Source organism: Pecten maximus, chromosome 15 (assembly GCF_902652985.1).
Source record: "Pecten maximus chromosome 15, xPecMax1.1, whole genome shotgun sequence".
Lineage (NCBI taxonomy): Eukaryota > Metazoa > Mollusca > Bivalvia > Pectinida > Pectinidae > Pecten > Pecten maximus.
In genome coordinates, this window is record NC_047029.1 from 9,774,027 (window position 1) to 9,791,848 (window position 17,822).

Consider the following 17,822-nt stretch of genomic DNA (forward strand, 5'->3'; position numbering starts at 1 on the left):
TACAGAACAATGTTTACAGATTGTTTCTAAATAACCCGCACTAACCAATACGGACGAGTGATCGTCAGGGCGCACGTCGAGAGACACACCTAACCACTGTCCGTCTTTGTGGTGGTGAAACTTGATACTTCTACCGTGGAACACCAAAGCCTGTTCAGTATTCCCTAAAACCAAATATAAATTATTAAATTTTATCGAAAGTCTAAGAGTTTTAGAGTGTAGATCACATAGTAAAATTGTTGTTTAAAACGTAGCTTAATTGATTTCAGAACTGTCGTCTGTTCCAATAGTCAAAATTAAAAAGCATCTGGCATTTTGCTTTCACGAAAAAAAACCCAAACGAATCTAAGAGAAAGCGAACGGCAATCTGTCTTTACGGAGACACAACTGTCGACTTAACCAATGAACACCATGGAGACTATATTTATGGTAACACAGCTAATTAATTTACAAAGAAGCATAAGGTATTATGTATGTATCGCTAAACCTATTAACCTTTACGTACATAATGTAAAATCCAAGTATGGCCTTTACCAACAAACATCAAATCCTGCGATGCTTATTAAAATAGATCGGCGTCTGTATAGTTCATGTATCTTAAATCACTTATCTTAATTATTGACTGTGTTACTGTCCTACAATACTAATTTAGTGAATCCTACATTTCGTATCTAGTTATCAGTTGTTTCAAATCAAAACATCTATGTCATCAATAACTGTTCGCAGCATCTTATGCTATCAAGCCTTACCCGTGTTGTCAATAACTGTTCGAAGCCTTACCCGTGTTGTCAATAACTGTTCGCAGCATCTTATGCTACCAAGCCTTACCAGTGTTGTCAATAACTGTTCACAACATCTTATGCTATCAAGCCTTACCCGTGTTGTCAATAACTGTTCACAACATCTTATGCTATCAAGCCTTACCAGTGTTGTCAATAACTGTTCACAGTATCTTATACTATCAAGCCTTACCCGTGTTGTCAATAACTGTTCGCAGCATCTTATGCTACCAAGCCTTACCAGTGTTGTCAATAACTGTTCACAACATCTTATACTATCAAGCCTTACCCGTGTTATCAATAACTGTTCGCAGCATCTTATGCTATCAAGCCTTACCCGTGTTGTCAATAACTGTTCACAACATCTTGTGCTATCAAGCCTTACCCGTGTTGTCGACTTGTACCTGGATACATGGCTCCCTTGGACCCTGATCATTGTACCGACATTTGTACAGCGCTCCTGGTCGTTCTACCCCGGACTGGAACATGTCCTGACCCAAAGGGGCCCCAACTAAAACCCTGCAACAGTTCAGTATGAAATATTAACGGGCTGATAGGGCAAAGACTGAATGATTTTGTTCGTGGTACCGGGGTGAAAATACCCCACGTTACAGCATGATATTCCAATGTTTCTTTTCATTATTTTTCTTGTAACTTGTTGTTTGTCCCTTACGTAATTCTTTTATATAAAAGTTGATACACTTAATAACGTATATTTAGATAGGAATATGCATATGCCTTCAAATGTCATAAGTTAACAGCTTGTTTCAGATAAAATTATATATACGGAAATTATTTTTGTTAATGGAGGTGGATATCACTAAGTCATAGTGTATCCAATTTGGTATCATCTTCGGAACCAGCATAAATTAGCTGAATGGTGTTAATTATGTAATCATCAGCATGTCTATGGATATGGTACTAGCTGAATGGTGGAAGGAGATGCTTATAAGTAGTGTGTTGTTCCAGTCTATAAGATATAAGTCGTGTGTTGTTCAAGTTTATAAGATAAGTCGTGTGGTGTTCAAGTTTATAAGATAAGTCGTGTGGTGTTCAAGTTTATAAGATAAGTCGTGTGGTGTTCAAGTTTATAAGACAGGTTGTATGGTGTTCAAATTTATAAGATAAGTTGTGTGGTGTTCAAATTTATAAGATAAGTCGTGTGGTGTTCAAGTTTATAAGTCGTGTGGTGTTCACGTTTATAAGTCGTGTGGTGTTCACGTTTATAAAATAATTCGTGCGGTGTTCCAAGTTTATAAGATAGGTCGTGTGGTGTTCCAAGTTTATAAGATAAGTCGTGTGGTGTCCAAGTTTATAAGATAAGTCTTGTGGTGTCCAAGTTTATAAGATAAGTCGTGTTGTGTAAGATAAGTAGTGTGGTGTTCAAGTTTATAAGATAAGTCGTGTGGTGTTCACGTTTATAAGATAAGTCGTGTGGTGTTCAAGTTTATAAGATAAGTCGTGTGGTGTTCAAGTTTATAAGATAGGTCGTGTTGTGTAAGATAAGTAGTGTGGTGTTCAAGTTTATAAGATAAGTCGTGTGGTGTTCACGTTTATAAGATAAGTCGTGTGGTGTTCAAGTTTATAAGATAAGTCGTGTGGTGTTCACGTTTATAAGTCGTGTGGTGTTCACGTTTATAAAATAATTCGTGCGGTGTTCCAAGTTTATAAGATAGGTCGTGTGGTGTTCCAAGTTTATAAGATAAGTTGTGTGGTGTTCAAGTTTATAAGATAAGTCATGTGGTGCTCAAGTTTATAAGATAAGTTGTGTGGTGTTCAAGTTTATAAGATAAGTCGTGTGGTGTTCCAAGTTTATAAGATAAGTCGTGTGGTGTTCAAGTTTATAAGATAAGTCGTGTGGTGTTCACGTTTATAAGATAAGTCGTGTGGTGTTCAAGTTTATAAGTCGTGTGGTGTTCCAAGTTTATAAGATAAGTCGTGTGGTGTTCCAAGTTTATAAGATAAGTCTTGTGGTGTTCCAAGTTTATAAGATAAGTCGTGTGGTGTTCCAAGTTTATAAGATAAGTCGTGTGGTGTTCAAGTTTATAAGATAAGTCTTGTGGTGTTCCAAGTTTATAAGATAAGTCGTGTGGTGTTCAAGTTTATAAGATAAATCGTGTGGTGTTCAAGTTTATAAGTCGTGTGGTGTTCACGTTTATAAGATAAGTCGTGTGGTGTTCAAGTTTATAAGATAAGTCACGTGGTGTCCAAGTTTATAAGATAAGTCTTGTGGTGTTCAAGTTTATAAGATAAGTCGTGTGGTGTTCAAGTTTATAAGTCGTGTGGAGTTCGCGTTTATAAGATAAGTCGTGTGGTGTCCAAGTTTATAAGATAAGTCGTGTGGTGTTCCAAGTTTATAAGATAAGTCGTGTGGTGTTCCAAGTTTATAAGATAAATCTTGTGGTGTTCCAAGTTTATAAGATAAGTCGTTTGGTGTTCCAAGTTTATAAGATAAGTCGTGTGGTGTTCAAGTTTATAAGATAGGTCGTGTTGTGTAAGATAAGTCGTGTGGTGTTCAAGTTTATAAGATAAGTCGTGTACGTGTTGTTCAAGTTTATAAGATAAGTTGTGTGGTGTTCAAGTTTATAAGATAAGTCGTGTGGTGTTCACGTTTATAAGATAAGTCGTGTGGTGTTCAAGTTTATAAGATAAGTCGTGTGGTGTTCAAGTTTATAAGATAAGTCGTGTTGTGTAAGATAAGTCGTGTGGTGTTCAAGTTTATAAGATAAGTTGTGTGGTGTTCAAGTTTATAAGATAAGTCGTGTGGTGTTCAAGTTTATAAGATAAGTCGTGTGGTGTTCAAGTTTATAAGATAAGTCGTGTGGTGTTCAAGTTTATAAGATAAGTCGTGTGATGTAAGATAAGTCGTGTGGTGTTCAAGTTTATAAGATAAGTTGTGTGGTGTTCAAGTTTATAAGATAAGTCGTGTGGTGTTCAAGTTTATAAGATAAGTCGTGTGGTGTTCAAGTTTATAAGATAAGTCGTGTACGTGTTGTTCAAGTTTATAAGATAAGTCGTGTGGTGTTAAAGTTTATAAGATAAGTCGTGTGGTGTTCAAGTGTATAAGATAAGTCGTGTGGAGTTCACGTTTATAAGATAAGTTGTGTGGTGTTCAAGTTTATAAGATAAGTCGTGTGGTGTTCAAGTTTATAAGTCGTGTGGTGTTCAAGTTTATAAGATAAGTTGTGTGGTGTTCAAGATTATAAGTCGTGTGGTGTTCAAGTTTATAAGATAAGTTGTGTGGTGTTCAAGTTTATAAGATAGGTCGTGTTGTGTAAGATAAGTCGTGTGGTGTTCAAGTTTATAAGATAAGTCGTGTACGTGTTGTTCAAGTTTATAAGATAAGTTGTGTGGTGTTCAAGTTTATAAGATAGGTCGTGTGGTGTTCAAGATTATAAGATAAGTCGTGTGGTGTTCAAGTTTATAATATAAGTCGTGTGGTGTTCAAGTTTATAAGATAAGTCGTGTGGTGTTCAAGTTTATAAGATAAGTCGTGTGGTGTTCAAGTTTATAAGATAAGTCGTGTGGTGCTCAAGTTTATAAGATAAGTCGTGTGGTGTTCAAGTTTATAAGATAAGTCGTGTGGTGCTCAAGTTTATAAGATAGGTCGTGTGGTATTCAACCTAGGTACATCAAAATGTACTCAATTCACAACGCATAGATAATTCATGGAATATCTTGGCTGAAGGGTGGTATCATCCAGTATCATCGATGATCATGAGTTGAAAGGTTCGCTGTGTCACGGTCCCTCCATTTGTTTCAAACAATAAAAAATGTTCAAATCAAATCACGGTCTCTTGTAGAAGTCAAGAACTTGACGTTTTCCGGTGACGTCACCAACAAGAGTAAGCTGATATAAAAAGGGCAGCTTTATGATGTGCGAATGATAGCAAGCTAATTAAGATATGATATATCTAGGTTCAATTGATAAATTCACGTCATTGGTGAACTTACTGATATATACATTTATTTACATTAAATCGAAAAATGAAAAAAAATCAATCTGATGATTGACCTTTGTCTCTTGGATAACGTGCGCAGTAAAGAATGAAGTGTAGTAAGGGACGATAACTCGTTATCGTTCCTTACGGAACGTAATGATAGTATGAGCTAATTCGCGATTTTTGCCGGCTATTGTAGCGATTTGGGGGTGGAAAAAATGACACATACAATTTTGATAGGGTTTTGAACCATTGTAAAACTCGGCTCGATCTAGGTCTGGATGTATCTGGTATCCCTGTGGAAATTCGTATTTATGAGATATTTTGGGTCAAACATGCCAAAATCGTCACTTTGACCGGTAGCTTCTGTTTAACCGGTCCTTAAAAATCAGCGATTCAATCCAAAAATTTGAAACTCCAAACATAACAAGAAGAGATAGTTCTGAAGAAAACCGTATCTTTAGTTTTTCTATATCTTTCATAGAACGGCCACAATAGGGTTTTGAAAAAGGGTCGTATTTTATCGAGAGGTGGCGGATGTTACGTCACGAGTGTTACGTCACAAGAATGTGTGGAATGTAGTGTATTGAAGGACGGAACGTAAAGTACATGCGGCTAATTCAGACCACTTTCTGGAGCTAACTGAAAAGCGACTCTATACATTTTGATAAAACTTTCCACACTTATAAGACTCGGTGTGATCTACATGTATGTCCAGGCATATCCCGTATATCTAGGAATAATCTATAGCTAGTTATGGAGATATTTTGAGTACAAACACGCCAAAATCGACACTTTGACTGCTGGTTTCTGCACAACTCGGCCTAGAGAATTAACGCATAAAGCCATCTTATTGAAACTCCACACATCACAAGTACATGTAATTCCGAAGAAAACAGTATCTTTAGTTTTTCTATATCTATCAGAGAACGGTCACAATAGGGTTTTAAACATAGGTACTATGTACCGCGAGGTCACACATTTCGGAGAGTCTATTACATGTACGGACGTACGTCACGAGTGACGTTACTACGTCTGTTCTGCTTGTCTGATTGAACTTGTAGCGCTCGGTGAGCTGGTTGTATTTTGCTGTCACTGCCTATATTTCTTACAATTTTACAATATCAGAGAAAATACAAACGACACAATTCCCGGCACATTTTTTTTTTTTTTTTTTTTTTACATATTTTTCACAAATATCTCCATCCCAAAGACAGGATTGATCTTGTTTTGACATATATGGTACATTAAGTTCATCATGTCCGTGATGCAACAGTTTCCGCTAAGGGCACACGGGTACGTATAATCGAAAGACAGTAAGCCAGACATTTACACTGCACTGGGGAAGAATTCCCGCCTTTTTACACCCAGAATCCAACGCACTAACACATTTTCGGAAAATCTGAAAATTTGAAATCCGGAACCAGCTTAAGTGCAGTAAGGGACGATAGCGGAAATTGTATTTAAGACTGGTGTTGACCAGTATTCATTTAACACTGGCGTTGACCAGTGTCCATTTAACACTGGCGTTGACCGGTGTCCATTTGACACTGGTATGTCTACATCAGTGTAAAATGCACACTGGTTAACGCCAGTACTAAATGGACACTGGTCAACGCCAATGTTAAATGGACACCGGTCAACGCCAGTATTAAATGGAAAGTTATAGAAATATTTGTAATGCTGCCTAGCATAATGCTAGAAGGTCCCAAGCCCTTGTAAAAGCAGAGGGGAAATATTTCGAAATGCCGTATTAAGAAATTCAACAAAATCAGTCTGAAATCAAGTAGTGCTATACACATTCCTATAGTGAAGGGGTTTCACACTTGCTACTGTGTTGCAGGAGACCCAGGTTCGACTCCTGGTGGGAATCAAAGCACGAAAGGTTTTATAGTGTTTTCTATGTTAAAGGCTATTTGATTTAATTGTCAGTCAAATTTATTCAATTTTATGGTTTAATTCTGTCATTGAGTTTCATTAATGAATTTAAATACATATTTTATTCGTTTCTTACTATATTTTATATTCAAGAAATGTAGAATAAACAAAGCAATGAAATAGACAATAAAAATCTATTAAAAAAACATCCGTCGACGGGAGTCGAACCCCTACTTCGGGTGGGGACACCCTGTTTCACTGTGACGTCACACAACATGGAAATGCACACTGTAATAACTATAGTATTTAATGGACACCGGTCAACGCCAATGTTAAATGGACACTGGTCAACGCCAGTGTTAAACGGACATTGGTCAACGCCAGTATTAAATGGACACTGGTCAACGCCAGTGTTAAACGGACACTGGTCAACGCCAGTATTATGATAATGGACACTGGTCAACGCCAGTATTAAATGGACACCGGTCAACGCCAGTATTAAATGGACACCGGTCAACACCAGTGTTAAATGCACACCAGTCAACGCCAGTGTTAAATCCAGATTTCTTTGAATTGATTTTTTTTTATTTATTTATTTTAAATGTATTTATAAATTTTAAATTCACACCAGTCAACGCCAGTGTTAAATGCACACCAGTCAACGCCAGCGTTAAACACAGATTTATTTGAATTTATTTTAAAATTTTAAAATTTATTTAAAATTTATTTTTGAATTTATTCAAACTTGTAAAGAATGAAGTGTAGTAAGGGACGATAACTCGTTATCGTTCCTTACGGAACGTAATGATAGTATGAGCTAATTCGCGATTTTTGCCGGCTATTGTAGCGATTTGGGGGTGGAAAAAATGACACATACAATTTTGATAGGGTTTTGAACCATTGTAAAACTCGGCTCGATCTAGGTCTGGATGTATCTGGTATCCCTGTGGAAATTCGTATTTATGAGATATTTTGGGTCAAACATGCCAAAATCGTCACTTTGACCGGTAGCTTCTGTTTAACCGGTCCTTAAAAATCAGCGATTCAATCCAAAAATTTGAAACTCCAAACATAACAAGAAGAGATAGTTCTGAAGAAAACCGTATCTTTAGTTTTTCTATATCTTTCATAGAACGGCCACAATAGGGTTTTGAAAAAGGGTCGTATTTTATCGAGAGGTGGCGGATGTTACGTCACCAGTCACCTAAATATCCAATCAGTAGGCCCGGATGCATTCACCTTCCTATTAAATCTTCTGCCCAAACGGGAAAAACCCACAATCTATTTTTGATTTTGTTTTGTGGTCCCTAGAAGCCCTGATTTTGACATCATAATGATATACATGACATTTGTTTTATCTTTGATCGTATATGTAATTATTTATCGATTAGAATACCGCGAGTACATCTGTTACTAAGATGAACTTAGGGTTGATTGTTTGGTTGTTTTATCACCACGTGTATATACAGTGTATTGCAATCAGGATCGTTTTGAGGCTGGGTCTCCTTATAGTAGTCGGTGACTACCTCACTGAACAACAACACACGAGAGACCCTAACGTATGCTTGCATAGATGCCAATTGATGTCTCATAATCAATTAATGTGTCATATTCCAGAAAACTGAAGAATTATGAAAATCATTACAGTGGTAACCCCCAAACCTTCAATTCCTCTCGCCAGTGTTAATATTTAAACGTATTTGAGAGTTTTAAATGTCGCGCGAATAAATTAAGTGCAGGTGAGAAAATTAAGTGAAAGTGAGGAAATTAAGAGCAAGTGAAGGTATTTATGCTAAAGGAAAGGAAATAAAGGTTTTTGGGGTTACCAGTGTTATAAGATAACCAATAATCTATTTAGTGTCCCACTTAAAAAAAAAGACACAAATGTTCTTCAAGGTCATGGGGTTTGCAACTGATCTTTTATTTTCCGATCGGTCAGCCAAGATGGCCGCCGCAGACTTATTTGCCTCTGCCTGGTGAAAATTTAGATATTCTTTGATTTCGATTACCATTGGTACATGTATATGGTATATATTGGTATTAGGGGACTGCAAATTCCATTGCATCGGTATCATTGCCAAGGCTTCCGATTGGTCGAAGTTTAGACAATGGATTTGGATGCAAAATGGTACATTTTTGTAAATAGGGGAATTCGAATTCAACCACATGGGATTCATTGCCATATAACCACGCTGATGCTTCTTATTGGTCGAAATATTGACATTGAACGATTTTGATGTAAACCAGGACTCGTGCATGGAACCTCTGAACTCAAGACGGACAATTCTGTATCACCCTCAGCATTTATTTTTTTCTGTCTTTCGTGGTCATCCAGAGTTATCTTCCCTAACTACACTTCATTCTTTCTGTGACACTCCTTTAGGTGTCACCCCACTAGTATAAAACACAATGACATATATACTGTATTGTATAATCACAGACGCTAGCTTCTGGTTAGCATTAATAGAATATACATGTATATATATATATATATATATATCAGCCCCTACTTTTACTATATGAACGTGGATCGAAGTTCATCCCCACTTCCGACTTTTGGAATGTTACACCTTAACTCTTGATAACAAAAAATATAATACTGTTACAAAAGTTTGATATCATCGGTACGTCCTCCTTTATTTACCATCTGCTAAGTTGGATCATGAGGCGCCGTTTTACTTTTTATCCATTTTTTTTATATCAAGAATTCGAAAAATCATCAAAAAATCGGATTATTATATAAAAAAAAAGGTTCGAACAATTATTTTGAAGAAATAGAAGAAAGGATTTTTTCGAAAACAGGAATTTCGATTTTTTTTTAAACAAAAACTTAATTTCTGATATCAAACATTTGTATATAAATCAAAGTTGCAGTTACTATATTTTGCGATAAAATAACTTGATTGGGGCCTCTTCATTATCTGCATGTTCAGTATATTTTATATACATAAAAAATCAAAGACTCTTCTTTATATGTAAAGATTTTTTTATCATCTTATAATATAAAAAAATCAAATTCTTGATACTTATGAAAAATTATTCACAAAAAATCTACTACGTAAAATAGAAAATAATTCCTGGTATTGAGAGTTACTTCCCTTTACCAATCACCATCCGGTAAGTTGAGTAATGGCTGCGCCCATGATCAGTAAACACAGCCAAATTACAACACCAGTTATGATCTAATACGTGATAGTTGTCAGGTCAGATATGGCTGGTCGGTTTGCTAATGCGACGTTCGCATTTAGGAAGAACTTTACGCTGCCTGACAAGGACATGGTCAGATGGTTCCCCGGCCACATGCAGAAAGGAGTTCTCCAAGTACAACACATGTTGAAAAACATTGACTGTGTTGTTGAACTCCATGATGCTAGGATACCGTTCTCGGGACGGAACCCTCGCTTTAATGACATCATATCACTTCGTCCTCATGTCCTTGTATACAACAAAAAAGACCTGTGTGATCTAAGAGAGAAACACCTGATACTTTCAAAGTTAAAATCAGAGGGCGTTGACCAAGTGATGTTCACTCAGAGCACAGTATCCTACTAAGAACAGTTTTATGTCAAAGGAGCTATTTTCAATGGTGACAAACGCCATCGAGGCAAGGCCCCGGTATCATAGAGCTGAGTTGAATGAGTTCAACTTACTCGTGTTAGGAGTGCCGAATATAGGGAAGTCAACATTTCTAAATTACTTGAGGAGATTGAACACGACACATCACAAAAAGGCTGCATTAGTTGGAGCCTAAAGCTGGCGTCACAAAGTCGGTAGGTCATAGAGTGAGGGTGAACTTTGACCCACCAATCTTTCTAATTGATACGCCCGGGATCCTGACCCCCACTGTACCAAATATCCATGTGGGAATGAAGCTTGCACTGTGTGGCTGTATGCCAGACCATTACGTTGGCGAGGAATACATCGTAGACTACATGTTATACTGGATGAACAAACAACAGAAATTTGGTTACGTTAAATATTTCGAACTTGATGGACCTATAGATGATGTGTTGCCATTTCTAAAACATGTGGCTCTAAAAAATAAACTTATTAAAAAGATAAAATCGGCGGAGACACGTCAATTTGTACATATTCCAGACTTCAGCGGTGCTGCAAACATTGTATTAAAGTCATTTCGTAAAGGAGATTTAGGCAAATTTATGTTGGATGATGACCTTCTTTGATATTAACATGATATGTCAGATTTGTTGTGCATAGTCATTATCTGAAATGTCAAATGACTAACCCCATCTAGTGTGTGATGTGTACAGCTATGGGTGTTAGACATGCATGGGACATAGAGAAAATTACTTTCATTATTTGCAGTGAATCATCAGACATTCAGAATTTATTTACATTCTTTTATGACGCATTAATAAGGTACTTGTTGACATGTGCCTGAACGACTTTGTTTTTTAAAAACCTCATTGTGATCTGGATCAATTATTTTTATTAACAAATTATGATTTTGGTATAGAAATGCTAGTTTAAGCTTGCCCTAGGTTAAGTGACTGAACTTCGGGAATTAGCTGTCAATGTTTTTATGGCAGCTGTAATTAATGTATTACTTAAAAAAACAAATTACGTACAAAGCCATGACATTTGGGTAGCAACTAATCCTGGAATGAAACTTTGTTAAAAAAAACTTGATCTATAGCTAGTTGACTTACTTTCGAAGGTGAAATACACATGTATGTGTGAACAATATTTGAATGACATTTGAGTATTGGGTAGCAAATTATTGCCTGGAATGAAAAGTTGCTAAAGAAAAAAAAACATTGATCTTTAGCTGCTTGACTAATTTTATAAGTCACCAGGTGAAATAAGAGTGAACAATATTAGAATGACTCCTAACAAAGCCAGGCACCTAGGTCTTCCTGGTAGGCCTGCCATCAATCACTACAACTAAGCATCACACACTTTAATATTCTCAAATCATCTTTGTTTGACCTGATTATATTGGTTTTTTTGTTTGTTTTGTTTTGATTACCAAAAGACTATTAATGCATATATATATATATATATTATTGACATGTGAGTGTGTAAAACACAGAATAAAAGTGACCTGAAATGAAACTGAGCAGTTGTGTGTTTCTCTAGTCTATCTATTTCCTATTATACCCGTTATATAAATGTATACAGCCGAGTGAGAAACAATATTAGGGTTGACTACAGTGATAGCTATGATAAAATTTGAACAGTGTCATGAAAAGGTTTTTTTAGTTATGGTCGGGTGTCCTAGTGGTAACAAACTTGGCTTTCACCTACGAGGTCAGGGTTCAAAGCCCAGATCGGACATGAAAAGGTTAAGGGTCACCTGGCCGACTACATGTGTTTTCTCCAGGTTCTCTGGTTTCCTCCCACATTAAGACCCCTTGTATGCTTCCATCCAGGTCAACAAGCTTGATTAGTTTAAGTTGATTTAACTTTTTACAATTGTTGTACAATAAATAAAGTTTGCAAAAAAGTTACACCTAGAATGATCATTAGAGATCCACTTTATCATTGACGTTTGAAACCAAATGACCTTTACCTTTAATCCATCGAAGGACCATGAAAGCCTATTCGGTTAGAGCGTCAGCTGTGTAACCTCAGGTTCAAGGTCTTTATTAACTATGAGTCTTCCCGACTCATCAGTAGTGAAGATTCGAGGTAAGTGGTTCAACACTCCCTACCAACAATGATTTGTGTATCTGGAAGCTAAGAAAGGGACTGATCGGTGCTGATATAGTTATATCCATGGGCAAGACACTTTACCCTAATTGCTCTCGATGGCATGTGATGGGCCTCCTGTTTGTTGTTCAGTGAGGTAACCACAAGAAACCCTGACTCAAAATGACCCTGCTGGCTGTTCCCGGGGCGATAAACCTAACAAACGTTAATCCAGTTACCTTGATTTTTCATCAGTTGACTTATACTTTTATTCCCGCCAAAGGTTGCTTCATAATGTCATAACAAAATGTCCCTTAGTGAAAAATACAAGACATGACCATAACCTTGAACCTTTGGAGTACGTGACCTTGACCTGGCCAGTTGACTCATTGTTTAGTTCTGACCAACGTTGTTTCATAATGATATATGAAAAATTTCATCTGTAAAAAGATACAAAAATTGACCATGACCCAGTGACCTTAACCTTTGACCCAATATCCTTAATCTTTGGTCACACAAAACTAGCAGTTTAAGTCCGACAAACATTGCTTCATTGTGTCAGAGCAAAATATTCATCTGTGAATATATACAAAAACTGACCCTGTGAAATTGACCTTTGGTCATTTGACTCCTTGTTTAATTCTGCCCATTGAAATGATACAAAGTTTGTCCTTACTCTCTGATCCCGCGACCTTGACAATGATTGATAGTGTCATAACAAAATGCTATTAGTGGACAATTACAAATTTTAACTTCGACCAAGTGACCTTAAAACTTCTGACCTGATGACTTTGACATTTTATCAGTTGACATCTTGTTTAATTTTGGACAAATTTGCTTCATCATATCAGCAAAATGTTCATCAGTGAAAAAGATTCAAAATTAACCTTGACCTTTGAACCTAATGACCTTTACCTTTGACCCTGACTTTTTTACCTCAGTGTGTATTTTTGTGAACTTAAGGTAATTAAATACGTAAGTTATTAGCCAGGAACAAAATCTGGACTGCCGGCCGAGCGGACGGACCTGTGTCATAATAGGCTCTTTGGTAAAAGTTACAAAATTATGTACAAGCTTCACGAAAGCAATGTCAATGAATTTAAGTGGTTGCTAAATTTTAAAGAAATACCAGCTGATAATGAATTACGTATGGAAAACAGCACTTAAAGCAACATTACACGATCAATTTATCCAAATATGGAATTATGACATAACGGCTTGAGAAGAATAAAGAAATAATATCTAAACTAAGAACTACAAACTTGAAATTCCTTATTGAAACCGGATGGTGGACAGCCAGGTAAAAATAAGGGAAGTCGAATATATCGGACTTATATACTAAATCCAGTCTCTGTAACATAGATGTTGGTGACGAATGTAAGTATCACTGTTCTGAGGTAAACATATATACCAATTTATAACTTTCACCATCTGATCACAATGAAAATGAAAGGAGAGGTTTTAATATAAGAGTATATCTTGTTTTCCAATCCTACCGATAGATGTAATTGTATTGTGATGAAGTGTGTAAGTGTATTCGAATAAAATATTGTTTAAACTAACTAATGGAAAATTTGCGATACTGTTCTCCTTAAACAAGAGGCCCATGGGGCCTGTATCGCTCACCTGGTTGGATTAGACCAAATGTCAAAATAATGTTCATATTCAATTTGTTTTATTTGTAAATCTCTAACAATGCTATATATGGTTATAGTGTGGGAATCCGAACTGCTTTAAAGATCAATGAAGTCCAGACTCTCTAAGGTCTGGAAAAAACCTCAAGAATTGTTTTTAGAACATGCATTCATAACTTTATGACTAGTAGCGATTTAAAGGAATTACCTCTATTTCCCCTATTGGGCCCGCCCCTTTGGCCCCATTGGGCTCAGAGTCACCATTTATGCAAAATCTGTTCCCCTTCCCCCAGGGATGTTTATGACCAAATTGGGTTCAAATCCATTCATAACTTTATGACTAGTAGCGATTTAAAGGAATTACCTCTATTTCCCCTATTGGGCCCCGCCCCTTTGGGGTCAGAGCCACCATTTATGCAAAATCTGTTCCCCTTCCCCCAAGGATGTTTCTGACCAAATTGGGTTCAAATCTATTCATAACTTTATGACTAGTAGCGATTTAAAGGAATTACCTCTATTTCCTCTATTGGGCCCCGCCCCTTTGGCCTCTCCGGGGTCAGAGCCACCATTTATGCAAAATCTGTTCCCCTTCCCTCAAGGATGTTTCTGACCAAATTGGGTTCAAATTCATTCATAACTTAATGACTAGTAGCGATTCAAATGTATTACCTCTATTTCCCCTACTGGGCCCCGCCCCTTTGGCCCATCGGGGGTCAGAGTCACCATTTATGCAAAATCTGTTCTCCTTCTCCCAATGATGTTTCTGACCAAATTGGGTTCAAATTCATTCATAACTTTATGACTAGTAGCGATTTAAAGGAATTACCTATATTTCCCCTATTGGGCCCCGCCCCTTTGGCCCCTTTGGGGTCAGAGCCACCATTTATGCAAAATCTGTTCCCCTTCCCTCAAGGATGTTTCTGACTAAATTGGGTTCAAATCCATTCATAACTTTATGACCAGTAGCGATTTAAAGGAATTACCTCTATTTCCCCTATTGGGCCCCGCCCCTTTGGCCCCTTTGGGGTCAGAGTCACCATTTATGCAAAATCTGTTCCCCTTCCCCCAAGGATGTTTCTGACCAAATTGGGTTCAAATCCATTCATAACTTTATGACTAGTAGCGATTTAAAGGAATTACCTCTATTTCCCCTATTGGGCCCCGCCCCTTGGCCCTTTGGGGTCAGAGCCACCATTTATGCAAAATCTGTTCCCCTTCCCCAAGGATGTTTCTGACCAAATTGGGTTCAAATCCATTCATAACTTTATGACTAGTAGCGATTTAAAGGAATTACCTCTATTTCCCCTATTGGGCCCCGCCCCTTTGGCCCCTTGGGGTCAGAGCCACCATTTATGCAAAATCTGTTCCCCTTCCCTCAAGGATGTTTCTGACCAAATTGGGTTCAAATTCATTCATAACTTAATGACTAGTAGCGATTCAAATGTATTACCTCTATTTCCCCTATTGGGCCCCGCCCCTTTGGCCCCTTTGGGGTCAGAGCCACCATTTATGCAAAATCTGTTCCCTTTCCCTCAAGGATGTTTCTGACCAAATTGGGTTCAAATCCATTCATAACTTTATGACTAGTAGCGATTTAAAGGAATAACTCTATTTCCCCTATTGGGCCCCGCCCCTTTGGCCCCTTTGGGGTCAGAGCCATCATTTATGCAAAATCTGTTTCCCTTCCCTCAAGGATGTTTCTGACCAAATTGGGTTCAAATCCATTCATAACTTTATGACAAGTAGCGATGTAAAAGAATTACCTCTATTTCCCCTATTGGGCTCCGCCCCTTTGGCCCCTTGGGGGTCAGAGTCACCATTTATGCAAAATCTGTTCCCCTTCTGCCAAGAATGTTTCTGGCCAAATTTGGTCAAAATCCAAAAAGAACTTTTTGACTAGTAGCGATTTGAAGCAAATGTTGACGGACGGACGGACGACGGACGACGGACGCTGCGCCATGACATAAGCTCACCGGACCTTCGGTCCAGGTGAGCTAAAAAGTAAGTACATTTATAGAAAAGATGTTTACATTATCAAATATGTTATAATGATAAATCTCTGTTAACTGTCAAAAATATGCCAAGATCATATAGAATCGGATGGTTTTTGATTGACATGTGTACAATGATGGTATTTTTGATAGTGATCATTGTGTATTATTATGTATAACAGTACTACTTAATGTTCGTTATAATTATTGCCCTGTGTATACATGTATACGAATGCATGTACATGTACATTGTTGTGTTGTTATGCTCGTTTTTGTCTATTCTTATCCAAATGAGATTGGTGTGATTTCAATGTATTTGCCATGCATCTAAAGATAATGTTCAAGAATAAATGTAACCTCTTGTTCCACACAAAGTGTGGCTGAGTGAAAATAAAATCTCGTTGAAATCTTGAACATAAACCAACCCTCACATCCTCCATCTGTAGGGTATTATTGCTACCCCCTTCCATGTTTGATCAATATCTATTTCAGTTTTATTTTTATTCCGTAAGTTTGACTACTGGAAATCAGAGTAGTGGATGAGGTCATCAAATCTGAAAATATACCAGTCGACCCTTTTGGGGCTCCCTGAGCCCTGGAGGGTCAGCAACTTAACGTACTGGATTAGCTTATGGTCCTCTTGTGGTGTAGAATTGTTGACGAGTTATTTTGGGGATGATCAATGTTTTAAGGATTGATATCAAAATAGACCAGATATAAAATTAGGTAATTGTGGTCTATTTTTTTTTTCATTTCTATTGACGTTTTCCAAAGTAAAACCTAATACCTCTTTAGCAGTGAATGTAGAAACTACAATTTTACTCCTAATATTGAATTTATATGAAATGCATTCTAAATACTATCATCCGCATTGATCATACAAATAATGAACTTAAACTTTTTCTTAATCAGTTTCAAAATGTCTAATTACCAATCGAAGTTGACCAAAGTGACGAAATGACACGAAACCTTTATTTCCCCTTTTTGGGACTGTCCATGGGGACCAGATATATCATTTAAGCAACATCTGTTTCTCTTCCTCCAAGGATGCTTTTGACCGGTCAAAATCCGTTCAGTCGTTCATGACAAGTAGCGATTTAAAGGAATAGGTGACGAACGGACGCCGCGTTATGGCATGTTTGTTTGTTTTTCATTGTTTGTTTTGTTTTTGTTTTTATTTCAGCCTTTTTCAACAATCTAATGCCATGCGGTTACTGTCAAAACAATATTTCGATATAACCCTCGCTTACAAATATTTTCAAAACCGTGAAATGTTCTCTGAAATGATCGTAGAAATGCTCGGGATAAGTATAGGGTATTATCCGAATGGCTATCGAGAGTTTTTGTCGGAAGATAAAACAGAAATATGTACTATTATCATATTATTCTTTCAATTAATTTAACACATATTGCACAAAACAATGGAAAACACAGAATACTGTTAGTAACAAAAGAAAATGTAGAGTATGATAATTTAAACCTCATCACTTACCAAGAACCGTTAAAATTATCCAACATAGCAACGGTATATCCAAAGTAACTCCCATTAGGTCCCGTAAAAATCACCGGATGTTCGGTATCTAAGTTAAAGGCGACACAAGTTGACAAAAATGTCACCAGCGTATACTGAAACATAGTACACATCGTCCGTCCAAACTGTCACAAAATTTCAGGCATATTTGAAATCGTCATAACTGCCGCGCCAAAATATAACTGATCTGCACTGCACTCCGGACAGTCGGTGGTGGTGAAAAATGTCAAAGGACTTAAAAGCAATTACTTAATAATAACCCGACATAATTATCGATAATTTATGCTTTTTACCGGGACCATTATCCACGGCACAACTACTGGCATTTATAAAGTAATTACGAATGAATCAACATATAGTTCTACAGTTTCCAATTGCGCCTCGATGTTTAACCGCATGAACCATGCGTGCTCCTT

General features: G+C 37.1%; 2 protein-coding genes across 2 annotated transcripts in view; one reads left to right on the forward strand and one right to left on the reverse strand.

Moving 5' to 3' along the window:
* LOC117343804 (integrin alpha-9-like) overlaps positions 1-17,523 on the reverse strand; it is a 60,069-nt gene extending 42,546 nt beyond the window's left edge. The window contains exons 1-3 of the mRNA XM_033906316.1: positions 17,368-17,523; positions 1,165-1,298; positions 46-164 (exon numbers count right to left, since the gene is read on the reverse strand). Of these exons, the coding sequence (XP_033762207.1) occupies positions 46-164; positions 1,165-1,298; positions 17,368-17,519 (405 nt within the window). The 5' untranslated portion in view covers positions 17,520-17,523. The remainder of the gene's footprint in view (positions 1-45; positions 165-1,164; positions 1,299-17,367) is intronic.
* Positions 9,709-11,679, forward strand: LOC117343805 (mitochondrial ribosome-associated GTPase 1-like). The gene is given in 3 exon segments (XM_033906317.1): positions 9,709-10,144; positions 10,146-10,346; positions 10,348-11,679. Coding segments are annotated over 3 exon segments (972 nt in total). The 5' UTR covers positions 9,709-9,808; the 3' UTR covers positions 10,783-11,679.
* Positions 17,524-17,822: the final 299 nt, after the last annotated feature.